This window comes from Dermacentor andersoni, chromosome 1 (genome assembly GCF_023375885.2).
Source record: "Dermacentor andersoni chromosome 1, qqDerAnde1_hic_scaffold, whole genome shotgun sequence".
Classification (NCBI taxonomy): Eukaryota; Metazoa; Arthropoda; class Arachnida; order Ixodida; family Ixodidae; genus Dermacentor; species Dermacentor andersoni.
Window position 1 is genome coordinate 65068835 of NC_092814.1, and position 15368 is coordinate 65084202.

Here is a 15368-nt window from a genome sequence, read left to right on the forward strand (position 1 = left end):
TTTTGTGTGTTTGATTCATTCAAAAACACGCTTAATTCGACTATTCTTTGCAGTCCCGATGACTTCAAATTAACGAGGTTTTACTGTATGTGAATTTCTTAATAAACAGTCAACATTTTGAGTAGCGCCTGGAGGACAGTCTCTTGGAGCATGGGCAGTTCGCAAGCAAGAGACACGGGCTCACAGAATAGGACACCAACAAGATAGTCCGAGTGTTTGTCATAAGCAGGGTAACCTACAGGACAGGACGCCCTACCTTGGACTAAAAAATGCGGAAGTGGAGAAGCTTAACATACCAATCAGGAAAGCCTTAAATTTAGCCATCTGACAAAGCCTCAATGGAAGGATTGCACCGATTTTGGATCCATAATACCTGGGAGGAACTGGTCGAGGTACATAAAGCAAACCAAATCAAAAGACTAAAACTGATGGAAGCAGACAGGGCCACTCTCGGAAGGCTAGGATACTTGGTAGACTTGGGAAAGCAGGAAGAGAAGGGAAGAGTACCAGCCTATATACAAGAAATCACAATAGCACCAATTTCTAGAAACATGCACCCAGAACACAACCGAGAAACAAGGATAACAAGAATCATCACTGGACAAGACCTGCGAAAACAACCCAGATGCAAGATACATGGATGCAGCAATATACCCAAGGGGGTGCAGTTCACGCTGTCACATTGTAGATGGTAAGGGCATCGAAAGAACTGCAGCAACAACACTTACGAAAAATATAGACACAGCAAAAAAAGTAACCATAGCCCTCGCCATGACAACCTGCGGCGAAAGCGCAACAATACTTATCAACTCTCAGACCATCTGCAGAAACTACCAAAAAGGAAGAATCTCCAAGCAAGCGATACACATACTAGCTAACATCCAAGAAACTACCAGAAATATACATTGTTTGGACCCTGGGGGCACGAATATGCAGCAGGTAATACGATGGCGGTTGCCGTGGCCCAAAATCATACTCGCCAGGCCTCTGCCAGATGGACCACAGATAAAGGATGGAGTTCCCAAGAAATACGCAGATATCTTGCAGCACTAGAAAATAAACAAAAGAACCTATCCCCCATTGCAGTTCAGTCTCAACAGACAGAAAGTAGTAACTTTCAGGAGGCTACAAACAAATTCCTATGTACATGGCACGTTAATCCACAGGATTTCACCCACAGAACACCCATTCTGCGAAATCCCAACACCTTAAGCCACACGGTGTGGGAGTGTGAGTGTGGGAGTGTGACCACCACACCGCGAACACACACACAACTGAAGAGTAGTGGGAGGCCAAGCTGTCCAGCTTGAAAGGACCAGCTAGCGCTGGTGGGCAGGGCTCGGAGGGTGGCCAGGGCCCACGGCTTCCTGGAATGAGGAGGCCGCCCACCTTGGGCAAACACTTCGCTTGCTCAGAACAATAAAGTTTGTTCATCTTAAGTAGCAAATTTCTTACCAGTATTTTTTACCAAATATTAATATTTTTGGCTTTGACTATGGTAGTTTCCAAACTTCAAGGTTAGCAGGTCTGAAGAAATCTAAATGTCTAATGCCTAAAGAAATTGTGACGATCGGGTCATGTTATACATGTGTAGAAATACACATGAAAAGTGGCAGTGGCCTTTCGAATGACCTGTAGGCTCCCTGCTGCACGTACAGGAATAACGTTAGGCTCAACTGTTCACGAAAGAATTATCTATCCACTACATATATATACATATATATATATATTGTTACGATCGGCCTGCAGGGGTACTGCTCTGCAAAGCTATTTCAGCCCGCTGCACGTGCTTCGATCGACCCGCGGTGCTGGCGCCCTTCGAAGAACCAGCGAGGACGACAGTGCTAATCCACCATGCGCCTCGTTCGGAGAATCGGTGACGACAGCAGGGCGGGCCACGTTTGGCACCCAACGTATTGTTGGTTGATTTGCCGGGTCGTCATGGTCTCTGCAGCAAGAAGAGCTTTCCCTAACAAAAGGGGGCTTTGCGGTATGGGGGCCCCAGGATTCGTCACAGTCTGCTGAAACTCGTGGCGACTACAGGAGAAAGGCAGCTCTGGAATTTAGAGGCACAAGACAATGGGCACCGGGCGGCCGCGCTGCGGGGGTCAGCTCGGGGAACCGACGCGCCTTTCAAGACTCAAGATAATGGACAACCGGCGGGTCGACTGCGTTGACGATGACGTCGAACGGTTCTCTCACCTAGGAAACTAGGGACCAATGGAGTGTTTATAAGCAGCTGTTGTCGGCTGGATATGGCGGAGAAGGACTGGTGATATGGTGCTGCTTCGGCGGGTAAGCGTTTGGTTTTGGCTGTAAGATTTACCAGGCTTCAATTTCTCTGTGTGTGTAGATTTGATTCTCTGGGATCTTTTACTTGTATTCTGATTTGTGTGGGTATCGCAGCAAGTATTGTGTGACAGCAGAGCCAAAGCTTAAAGTAGCGACCATGGTCCTATTGTGTTTGACGAGAGCTGACCTGTTGTGGTTGTGTGAAGAGATCGAGGTAGAGGTAGAGGAGGACTTGACGGAATCAGAGATTCGTAAAACCATTCTCCAAAGTGGCAATGATGTGAAATTCATAGAACAAATGTGCAAACGAATTCTAAGAAAAAAAAACGGGAACAGGAAGCAATTAGGCAAGAACAGGAAAAGCTAGGCAGAAACTGAAAGGGGTTTCGCAGGAAGAAGGCCTAAGAGAAGTAACGAGACAGTACGTTGCCGCATTGAACAATGAGATTCAACGTTTTGAGCAGTCAATCGAACTAAGTCAACAGCGGCTTGAGAAATCTGTAGGCTGGACGCAGCGAAAGTGGCAGGAAATCAATAGCAGATTTTGGTGAAAGCCGAGAGAAGTAGCAGCACCTGCGAGATTAGCAGCAAGTTCATAAGTGAACTCGAAGTGCTAGAAGTTACGGATGCCTTAGTGGCAGCAGAGGCCGTTAAAGGCCAGAGTGAGAGCGACGAGGTGCTGTGCCAACAGAGCACTATAGAGACAGCTAGGCCAGCTGCGAATGAATTGGCACAGTCACCGCGCGTGTGCGTCGCTTGTAATGTTAGCGAGGTTGCTAGCAAAGTACAGAGTACTGCTGACCCGACAGACGCGAGCACCCATGTCAGGTCAGATCTGCGTGCCGAAGTGAAGTGCGAGCTGGACGATGCAGTTGAGGGTAGTTCTCAGGATTGCGAGCTGCGTAGCTCAAGAGAAGACAACTGCATTGTTCAGGGATCGGTGCAGCTCTCCGCCAGTCTAGGTTGCCAAAAGAGGGATGATTTAGTTCGGAATCATTCGGACTGTGCGCGCGAGACAGCGATCGAGACCGACGGGCTGTGTGCCGATGCACAGAGTGAGTTGGGTAATGCAGTAGAGGGAAGTTCGCAAGAGCGCGAGTTGCATAGCTCGAGTAAAGACTGCTGCATTGTTCCAGAGTTGGTTGAGCTGTCCGCCAGTCGAGGCAGAGAGATAGTAGATTTAAAGGATAATCACTCAGACTGTGCGGGTAAGAGACCGATCCGGGCCGACGAAATGTGTACCGGCCAGCACGAGGCGCGAGAACGCGGCATGAAAGGGAATTCCAAGAGAATGCGCCTCAAAAAGAAGCGCGGTAAAGATTGGAAAGGGGTAAATAAAGTAGCGCAGCCAAAAACGGCGAAAGACGCAAAAAGCCAGGGCGTGAGGAAAAGAAAGGTGCGGTCGTCGTTGACGACGTGTGCGCATCAAGTACGTTCGAGCCACCGGTCAAAAAGAGACCAAGAAGCACGTTCTGCACTGACGCGGACACAGGGCACGAGGCAGCTACGTTCCTTGTCGGTCCGTCGTTCTTTCCGAAGTTCAGCGTGTAGTACAAAGAAGCGCAAGGTGGCAGGACGAGACGAAGGGATAGGGAGTAGCGATGCGGTTAATCGAGTTCATGTTGAAAGAGGGGCGCCAGGACGCAAATTGGCAGGAGACTGTAACGTCTTGGGGGAGCTGATAGTGAGTCAGCCCTTTTGTTGTGCCTGGGTAGCCAGAATAACTTTTGAACCGCGACCACCTCAAGTACGGCTCAAAATTATGAGTCAGGCGTAAACGTTTGGAACGGGAGGCCAAGAGAGCTTCCATAGAAGTAAAACGTGTTGTTTTGTTTTAATTTTAAGCATTGGAAAAATTTTCGCGATTTGAGACTAGAATTTCTTTCAGTATGTAAGGTATGAGCTTTGTTTGTGTTTTCATTTGAGAAGCTCCGAGATATGAAAGACACGTTTTATGTAAACCTGTAGTTTCGCGAGATGTTCATTAATGAGTATATAGGCATTCTTTTTTTGTGAGTAACCTGAAGTGTCAAGGTTATCGGTGAGAGGCCTATGGTAACGCACGTGTGTATTAGTTAATCTTTTTTTTCATATAAGTGTTTTTGAATTTTCTAAGGTTAAGTGCGTAGGTTTTCACTAAGTGCGTAATTTGCACTGAGAAGCGTTCGTAGTTCCATCAGCGCATGTCCGGTGCGGACGGAAGGAAGCAGAAGGTTTATGACTGGGTTGCTCGTGTGTGTTGAGGGCAGCCGTATTCTGACTTCTCTAGTACGCGTGCGTAGAACTAGTTGTTAGAAGACGCATTTTTTTTAAAGGTACAAATGTGAGTAAGTGTGATGAAATGTTTACGTAAGACGCAAGTTTAGTTGCTCGGTTAAGTTACGTGTCCTGTATGGACTAGAGAAAGACACGTGAGTAAGCGTGATGGAACGTTTACGCACGACGTAAGTACGCGTTCGGAATAGGGACCACAAAGCTAGCATGTTTGTGATTACGTACCTGTGGAGTAGGCCAGACTGTTCAGTGGCAACAGTACGTGAGATAAGTACGCCACTGCGATAGGGTAAGAACAGGCTGTTCGTGAACTTAGGCTGGTTAAGTTATGTTTGGGTATTGGTATTCGAAAGCCTTCAGTTTAGTTCTGCCACGGTTCTGCGTAAACCTTTACTCTTGTGCAGCGCGACGGTCAGGTTTGGTCGAACTCAAGGGGAACGTGAACGCTCGCTTTGGCGGCACAAAATTTTGGGGCAAAATTTGGGGTTCCCAGTTTAGCGGCTTGCATGGAAATATTGATAGGAAGCCTGGTGGGTTAAGAGCTTATTCCGGGTGTTTGCAAGCTGAGAGGTATTGTGTTGCCGGGATCGACTCTTCTGTGCCCGTTGTGAGATGGTTGCAGGCATTCCAAGTGCGCAGGGGTTGCAGAGAGCAAAGCCATATTCTTGCTCACCAGCCATTCTCTTCCTGCCCAGCGGTTGTCAGCACGGGCCAGTCGAGACTTTCTGGGCCATGGAGGAGCTGTTATGATCAGCCTGCAGGGGTACTGCTCTGCAAAGCTATTTCAGCCCGTTGCACGTGCTTCGATCAACCTGCGGTGCTGGCGCCCTTCGGAGAACCAGCGAGGACGACTGTGCTAATCCACCATGCGCCTCGTTCGGAGAATTGGTGACGACAGCAGGGCGGGCCACGTTTGGCACCCAACGTATTGTTGGTTGATTTGCCGGGTCATCATGGTCTCTCTGCAGCAAGAAGAGCTTTCTCTAACAAAAGCTGGCTTTGCGGTACGGGGGCCCCAGGATTCGTCACAGTCTGCTGAAACTCGTGGCGACTACAGGAGAAAGACAGCTCTGGAATTTAGAGGCGCAAGACAATGGGCACCTGGCGGCCGCGCTGCGGGGGTCAGCTCGGGGAACCGACGCGCCTTTCAAGACTCAAGATAATGGACAATGGGCAGGTCGACTACGTTGACGATGACGTCGAACGGTTCTCTCACCTAGAAAACTAGGGACCAATGGAGTGTTTATAAGCAGCTGTTGTCGGCTGCTAGAGGGTGCTCGTTGTCGTGCTCTGTGCTCGGACTGTACTCGTGAGCTGTGTGCTCGTGCTCGAGAAGCAGTGTGTTTGGAGCTTCGTGCTCGTTTGCTGTATGCTTCGTCTTGCGGGCTCCATTTGGGAGTCACGCTAGACTGTGTAAATGTATCTATTGTTTAAAATGTGAATTCTGTAAAAAAACCCTGTACGCCTAAGTCCCACGAAGAGTCAAGGTCCTCCCTACAACTATGACCGCCAACTCTAATAATATACATACATAATGTTCAAAAAGTGTCACAGGCCCCCTTTGAAAGTTACATGACGTGCTGTGGATCGCATGCAACACATATATTTGTTTGAAGCATCTTTTCTTTATAAAAGGAAGTAAGCATGAAAAGAAGATCAAAAAGGGGGTTGTCTTCTCATAAATGTTCTCTTAGTGTCCTCTTCCAATTAAAGTGCCTGTGCAAGCATTGTTTCTCAAGCACACAAAGTTAGGGACTAATTGTTATACTCCTTTCACACAGTAACAGAACAACCAGGCCCTCTCTTACCTTGTACTTTGGTTCCTTTCCTCTGAGCTGTGAAGCCACCTTAGTAATGGTTTGCTCCAGGAATGTTGTCAAAGAACGGGGACCTTCGTGGGCTATTATAAGAAACAAAAAAAAAGATGCAACAGCCATGAATGTTTAGCATGGCTAAGGCATTCTATTAAAAAATTATTTCAGACATGAGAATGACGAAGAAGAGGACATATGTACACATTCGTGTTTATCATAATTTGGCTATGACTTGTCAAAAATAATGAATACTTATGCACAAATGTTTTCTTCTTTTTGGCTGTGTGCTCAATTACATCACCAGTACTCCCCCATATTCACACATCCCAGTTGCATTCACCAGGACTTCGTCATGTTCACACTCTAATGAATGCTAACTGGGCGTGAGTGAGCACAGTCACGTGTGAGTGTTCCAATCAGCTTTCAAATTTATAAAGTAGCACAGTGAAGTAACACATTTCCCTGTTTGCTTTATTTTTATTATCCATGGTGTCCCAGGAAAACTGAGTCAGGCCATTAAGGAAGTGGTGAATTATGCTGCGTATTTTCATGCAAGTAAGAGATGCATTTCATGGTCATTTTATCCTTCTTATTACTTATTTACTTTTTAACAGCTCGAGATATTCCCCTGTCAACAATATTATTTGTGCTAGTGGGAATAAAAATGCATGAGCATCTGCTTTTGACATTGTCTACATGAAACAAGCTGTTAGAGACCCTATCCATTGACCTGGTGACTCTTTGGCACTAGTCATTATTAATGTTTCTCACTGCACAATCTTTTGTCCCTCTTCCAGCATTTCAAGTATTTTACTATAAATGCATAAAGATTATACAAAAATTTGTTATTTTTTTTTAGTGTTACCATTACAATTTGTTTATAGTATACAACATCATAAGCGAACACCTTCACGACACAAACTGCTGAACAGTTTAAGAATATTAAACCGCATTTCAATTTTGTTTCCTAACAAAAAAGAATTAAATGAAAGCTTATGGCAACTTTTGTAGGCTTTTTCAGCATGATGAGAATACAAACATGTAGACGTGCTGAAACACTACTAACGTCATATTCTGACATCATCAGTGTCGTAGTTAAATCAGTTCTGTGGAATACTGCAAGGTGGAGGAAGCATTCATGAAAAGTAAAATTGTCATCCACTCAAATGTAGCACGAAGCTACAAAGGTAACACATACGGGTTTCTTAGAAATAATGCTTCACAATTGAGGAAACATTCATCCTGGTCCAGGATGAAATTGTGGACGCAAACATCCTGGAATGGAGCTTCGTGCTACATTCGGGTGGATGACAATTTTAGCTTTCATGAGTGTTGTAGTTTCAGCACAAAACTCCCAAAGTCTGGCCTTTATTTTTTCTAATAATTACCCATCACTTTCTGCAACATACATGCAAACACAAACAAGTATTGTCACAGTCTAGCTTGACCGAGTCATTACATTTAGTAGTCCCGTTAGGAAAAAAAGTGACATAAATGTTCTTACCATGATCAATGATGTGTGCTAAGGCACAATGGATTAAAATGGGTATTAACAGCTTCACAATCTCAGCTGGATGAAGTGACAGCAGATAATACAGCACCTGCATGAAATTTATTACTGTGATACAGATGATGAATACAAGATTTGACGACAGGTTAATGTGAGAGTTTAATATGTATTGCTGGACTAGATGGGGTATAACGTCTAGTAGAACTTTACCATAACTAGGATAAAACAAATGAATAAAAAATGACATAGACCGAGTAAAACAAAACTTTTTTTTTACTGTTTTGTTTGCATCCAATGCTTTCATAATACACCTGATTCGAGGCGTGCAAACAGGGTCTGATAGGGCCTAGACAGTTGTTTATCGAAGCAGTTACAACATCTTGCTCTAAATGAGACGGACATTGCGCATGGCAAGTTTTGAGAACTTTAATACATGATGTCACACTGACGTACGGGCACTGGGATTTCAGTGCCAAATCTACAAAAAGAAATTAAATTTAACGATAGTGAAATGAGAACACCAGAAATTGAATATGACCAGAATTTCTTGCATTATTCTGTTTCTGCAGAAATAGGCTGTTTATTTCACTATGCAGTTTGTTTATTCAACCGCTGTGTGTAATACTGTATGCTGTTGTGCTGTTTTTAAGCTGTCTGTGTAGTCAGCTGTTTTCTTTAGCCATGTATGCTACGTGATATTGTCATGGTTTTAGGAGTGTGTGTCGTGTGCTGTTGGCCTGTCCATCAGAGCTACTCTTTTGTAGAGTGCAGTGTGCATGCATGTGTACATGTGTATGTAGGGTAATTGTGTGTGGGGTAACATGTGCGGGTGAGGTAAATTAACAGAGGTAATTTGGCAGTCTGGAGAAATTTCTGAATGGCTTGTTATGACTTTTTTCTTTTATCTGCTGTTGCTTTTTGTTCCTTTCAACACTGCACACTACAATACAATAGTCAAAAATCTGTGCTCAGTCACATTCCTTCCCCTCTCTTTTTTCATGTATTGTACCAGGTGCAGTACTTCTCTAACAAGAATGTGAGAGTTTCAGGCTGTATTGCAACCTCTTTATTGTAAAATGGGAAACACTCTTTTTACTGTATTTTGTCTCGGCCATATCGCAGCACTTTTCTGTCAACATGTGTAAAGTTAGGAATAAGATTGTGCTGCCTTATAATTGACAAGTTAAACGGGGCCCTTGACTTTTGTGATTAATGATCACTTCTCAGATGCACCTTGGAATAACAGAGTGCAGGTGAGAATGACAAGGATAAAAATATTATAGATTTTAAATACAAGTAGAATAGTGTTTTTTCTTGATTATTGTGCAATTAAAAAAATTCAATATCCCAAGCAAGTTAATTTTCATTAAGGCCAAATAACACACAATAAATATGTCTACTGGAAGGTTCAGGAAGAAATACCTATGCAAATGGCTACACACTAGTCGCTACAGATGTCAGTTGTTAAGCCAATTCATCCAGAATTATGAAGTCACTCCACCATACATTGTTCCTCCAATGCACCGGTCACGATGCATTGGCCATCCCCAGCAGGTAGCACAACCACAATCACGCACAAATACATTTTCAGCCTTATTTTTCTACAGAGCATCTAAAGACTGGAATGGCCTTCTTCATCAAATCGCTGCCATCACCTGCTCTTCACAATTTGTTCAACATGTAACAACTTTTTATTTACAGAATTGAATGCATTATAACACTTGTTTGTATATGTTGTATTCCCACCCCTTATGCACTGCACCCCTACTATGGGGTCTTTAAGGAACTGAAATGAAATAACCATGGTTTCAAATGATACAGAATCAGAAGGCACAGTTGCTGAGTGCAGGCATTGCTTCTCAAGTAAAACTGCAGAGCAGCAAATTTTTTGGGGGGATAACTTGCAGCCACGAAGTAGAAGTGCATCACTTCCACACTGTCTGTAGATTTATTATCGCAATATGGATGAAATAAGTTTTTCTTTGGTGGATATAACCATGACTACATCACAAAAGTGACATGTGGTTTTTTTATACAGTAACTTTCGTTAGCTCGATACCAATTTCTTAATGGGTTAACCAATTCCTTGGTTAACCCCTTCATGCTTGATTTATTTTGGAGACACACAAAAAAAATTTATCTTGTGATTTCTCAGGCTTTTGCTTCTATATTGAAAAAGTAGACTGAAAAGGTTTTGATGTACTGCAGTATTTCTCAAAACCATCATGTTGCAAATTCGTGACATTTGGCACTTGACCATTCTTTGACTGATGCTGAAAATTCATGCAGCTTCAACTCACACTTAAAAAATGCTTGGTTTTCTTCTCAAATGCACTGTCTTAACAAAACTGTTATATTCGATCTTGCTGGCTCAATTGGCAGTGGAAATCGAATACGGATTATTTGTGTTTATTGCGGCAGAAGTTCACATTGTACCTGAAGCACATAAAAATCATGTCCTTTACAGCTGTGCTGTTTGCACCTTTGCCGTCTATCTTGTAGAAGTGGCCAGTGCCCCACGTACTTAGTCCTGACGCCTACAGTTGGAAGTGCTCATGGACCCCCTGTTCACCACTAGGATGCTTTCCGTGGTTGAAGCCTACCTGCTGTTCGGCTCCTTAAAAAAAAAAAAACTTTTAAATACCGAGTTATCATGTTCACTCTCAGCTAGTGGTCGCAGCCATTGCGGCATTTCATAGTGCTCTGTGCACAATGTCGTCATCCGCTTTACGCCACTTTTCCATTGCTTGAAGGCACGTGTTAGAAGCGACTGCAATTTTTGTTTTTATTGTCCTCACTTCTTTTGTCCCTTATTGAAGATGTTGTGCTTTGAATATTGCATGTGCAGTCTTCGTCATCTTCGACACTGAGACAGCTGTCATCATTATCACTTTTCTGCAGAGGATGTGTCCTGAACTGACTTGATCCATAGAGACAACATGCATCCATTATATGAAACGAGCACAGCACCCTGCAATTAGCTCAAACCTTTCTCCAAGTCATGCAACCATGGTCAAAAGTAAACAAAGCGTGCAAGCATCACATAAAGCCATACACTCAGTGCTGCATTGCAGAAGCAGAACCTGCAAAATTGAGGATTAAAAGCACAGTCAGCATCACCACAACGGATGTTCATGGTATGGCTAATGAGTTCATTTCACTGCTGCTGCTGCTAAGTTGCATCCCTATTATAGTTGTTTACTCCTCGTGCTGTTCATTTCCACCAAACTGCAGGGAGCACACAAGAAGGCACTCCAATGTGTGCTTGGCAGTACTTTCTCTGCCTTCCACTAAAAGCGACCGCTTGTCAGCACTGCAGGTTCCACAGGTGAAGGTGCATTCAAGAGGGCACTGGCAAGTGGTGCCACAGTGTAGAGCACAGTCAGTGTATCCAAAGAAATGCACTGCACCACTGGTGCTGCTGGTGCCAAGCAATTCTTGACTGCTCTGATGACTGATGCACCCAACACTGTTCCAACACCGTTCTTGGTGAGAGAGAACCACAATAATGGTGAACTGCTGATATATCACCATGTGCGCCATTGAGCAGATGGGCTGCCTTATTATTCTTTTGCACTGGTCCTCCTCATCAATTGCTGCGACATCCGGTGCATCTTTATGTGGCAGTGCTTCTTACCCATCCCCACCTATGTTCCACCTCCTTCAGTGGAAATGGAGGCCCTGTATTTAAAATGAAGTGGCTCTAATGCAAGTTCTGATTACAGACATTTTGGAATGCGCTGAAGTTAAAGGAATGGGAAATTTCTTTTTTTTGTGTGCGGGTGTTGTCACTCTCCTTCCTTTATATGTAGCAGTAATCCCAAGGATCATGGTGTGAAAGCTAGAGTGACGTCATGGTGCTTCTAGCTGGTAGTGATGCGCTATCACAGACCAATCATGCACCATTAGGGTTGGTAATATTGATAAATGATTAATCAATTAACTGATTAAATGTATCCTGAAAAACGATTCATCTTCATCGATTTCCACCTTTCATTTAATCGACTTAATCGATTAGACTTGTTCGATTAATCGTTCTCGAGAGTTTGACAGGAGTAGCGTGAAAATTTTGAAATCATACCAGAATGACAGTGCATGAGCAGTGACTGTTGACTGTTTTTCCGAGTCCCGAGTGATGCCCAGCCGAGCGCCTCCCTTCTCTTCCCCCACACCGTACACGCCACCATGCTTCCTGTAGCCGGAGGCTTGAAATGCCCTCGAAATTCAAGGCATACTGTAGGAACCCAGCCGTTGATTGTCATACCACTCCTAGTCTAAAGATGTGGCACAGTATGCATGTCGGTTTGGAGCATGTATTTGACATAGCGATGGAGTTCATGTCGATTCCAGCAAATCTATACAATGTCAGAGCATCTATTCTCACATGCTGGTTGTGCGGCCATTCAAACAAGGTGTCAGTTCCACCCAATTGACATTCCTTCCCTCTTCGCCAGTGCATACTGAAATTTGCTGCATATTTCAGTGGGACTTCGCATTTCACTTTTGCCATTTTTCTTATTTCTTGGTTAACTGTACTGTGCATGGATTCACTAGTGGCATGTAGGTATTTTATTTATTTCTGCACTAAGTGCAATTTTATAACATATATTGTTTATCTTTTCAAAAGCCACTAGTGCCAACTATATTTGGTCTTTAACAAGTTAAAGTTTATACTTTGTCAAATGTTTACACCTGTGTTTCAAACTTGGTTCCACCTCTCAAACATTAAAGTAGGGGCCTACAAAAGTAGATAACTGTGTTTCAACTTTTTTGAAAGTGCCTGGCAAAAATTTCAATTAGTCAATTAATTGATGAAGAACCCTGCACCGAAAGTGATTAATTGATGAAAGGCTAAAATGATGAATGATTAATCGTTAATCAAATAAAAAAAATTATTTGACCATCCCTATGCACCATTCATCAGACCAATTTTGTGGACCATCACACAATACTGTACAGCTGGAAGCATAGTGCATCAGGCTATCTCTTCAGCCACCAAATTTATTCTTCCTTCCTTCCTCACTTGGCGCTTCTTAGTCAAGTGAACTGATGCTCCTATGCCCCGACCAAGGGGAAAAATGTCTTGTATTCTGCCTTTTACAGAACTCAGAAGTTATCTGACATTTCATGGTTTTCCAAGAAGGCAGATACCCCACCTGTCACTGCTTTGAATGTTTCTGGCACATCGGGTTGTTCAAAGTTCGACAAGCTTTCCAGTATTTGCAGAGCCACGGTAACTGAATTGCACTTGAAAATGAAATATATTCAATAGACTGTTAAGCATGCCTGATCAACAAACCTTCTCTGCTTCCTTGGTGTCATCAAAAAGACGTTTCTGCCTATGTGCAGGCATAGGGCGTGCTGTCTCCCAAACCTCCTGCCAAGTGTTGCCAGGCAGCTGCATACGATGACTCAGGTGGCCCTCTTCAATTACTTGCCCAGTTGTCTGATCCACTACTGGTGCAACCCAGTCACGTGGAGAATACCAGCGCACAAAGTCACTCAGTGATGCTCCTGGGTTGGCTGCCTAGATGTAACAATGTCATAAAAAAGTGCACACCTTTATAAAAAAGGCCACAACAAAAGAAGCATGACAAGCTTTCTGCCTTCTCACAATCTATTTTTTTCCCCTCCACATCCCTTTCCTTGTGCAGAGCATCTGACCACAACACTTGGCACAGACTCATAAACACAGACAAAGCGCAGACTCATAAACTTGGCCTCCATTTATAAAGTTGTGCATTTTTATATGCACAGAATATATCAACATGGAATTGAACCAAATGTGCTTTGAACAGGGCCATGTGTATATCAAAGCAGTTGTAATAATTTTGTATGGCCATGCATGCAAATTAACCAAATGCGATTATATCTAATACTCAAAAATTAATAACAGTTGAACCTCGGCATAACAAACACAGCTATAACAAATTATTGAATATAAAGAAGTAAATATAACATTTGGTTGGTTATGCTTCAATTAAATGGAGTTCTCTCCTGCACTAACGAAATTGGAAATGCAGGGTCCGACATGGTATCGGTTACAGTGAGGCAAATTTTTGTTTGCATGTGGCTCAAAATACATACAGTTAGCCCTCAGTACAATGAAGTCAGTGAAATCAGCACTTCAATATTTCAAAATTTCGTTGTACTGAAATTTAACCTTTTATGCAAATAAAGTCACTGACGGATGTTTTTTACGGGAATGGGGCCGCAAAATCCACCGGCTCACGCAAGAAGGCTGCAGTGAAGTTTCGTTATATTGAAATTGTGCATAAACACACTTCAACATATGGTGGATAATTAATAAAGGGATAATAAGACATCCACCCAATCGTAGCAATTGCTACAAAGGAAACCCATATGGGTTCCTCTAAAGAAAAGCCTCCCAGGTATAAAAAAATTCACCCTGGTGCGGGACACGAACCCAGGACTACCATCTTTCCGGGGAGCCACTCTACCATCTGAGCTAACCAGGCGGCTAGCAGATGGGAAGGCGAAGTTGAACCCATTAACAACTTGAAGCAAAGGCAAGAGCTTGACGTAATAGTTCTGCAGAAAACCGCAAGGTGGAGAGAAGTAATCAATAAAGGGATTATGAGACATACACCCAATCATAGCAATTGCTACAAAGGAAACCCCATAAGGGTTCCTCGAAAGAAAAGCCTCCAAGTTGAAGAAAAATTTGTTCTGGTCCAGGACATGAACCCGGGACCACCCCTCCGGGACAGCCGCTCTACCATCTGAGCTAACCAGGGGACTAGGAGATGGCAGGGCGAAGTCGAACCTATCAACAACTCGAAGCAAAGGGAAGAGTTTGACATAATAGTTCTCATCAGTTTTGCTACAAGTGCTACAATTACTGACAAGTCCCGGACCAGGACGAATTTTTCTTCACCTCGGAGGCTTTTCTTTCGAGGAACCCATATGGGTTTCCTTTGTAGCAGTTGCTATGATTGGGTGGATGTCTCATTATCCCCTTATTAATTACTTCTCTCCACCTAGTGAGTTTCCGCAGAACTATTACGTCAAAATATTGTAGATAGAATACAAGGTGTTTTATGGGCAAGGTTAACAAAAAAGTTAGATATTTCGTTATATCGAGAATTACGTTATTTTCAAGTTCGTTATATCGAGGCTGTATTCTAGGTGCAGAAATGTGTAACACAGTCGCGGACAGACCTTTCAGACGCTTGGTTTTTCTGACCTGCGCGATTATTCGGACTTCCCAACAGCAGGGCCACCTAGCCCTAACACCAATGTATAAGGACAACAACCGAAATTTGGAATGGGGCACGCCGTTTCACGCATGAAACGCGCGCGCGCTGCCGCAGACATGGTGGCCATGAACAGTGTTGTCTCAATGTCGGCATAGCGACCTAAGCGGTGCGGCCGGCGGAGCGCCTGGTGACAAGCAGTTGCAGGAAGCTATCCTTCAATATGCTCGCACTCACAGACCCTATCGGCTATAGCGCGTG

General features: G+C 43.7%; 1 protein-coding gene across 3 annotated transcripts in view; it reads right to left on the reverse strand.

Moving 5' to 3' along the window:
• Rab3GAP1 (RAB3 GTPase activating protein subunit 1) overlaps positions 1–15368 on the reverse strand; it is a 330004-nt gene that overhangs the window by 27916 nt on the left and 286720 nt on the right. For all 3 annotated transcript variants that reach the window (XM_050190865.2, XM_050190864.2, XM_055061565.2), the window contains exons 20-22: positions 13190–13417; positions 7885–7981; positions 6375–6466 (exon numbers count right to left, since the gene is read on the reverse strand). In XM_050190865.2, coding sequence (XP_050046822.1) covers positions 6375–6466; positions 7885–7981; positions 13190–13417 — 417 coding nt within the window. The remainder of the gene's footprint in view (positions 1–6374; positions 6467–7884; positions 7982–13189; positions 13418–15368) is intronic.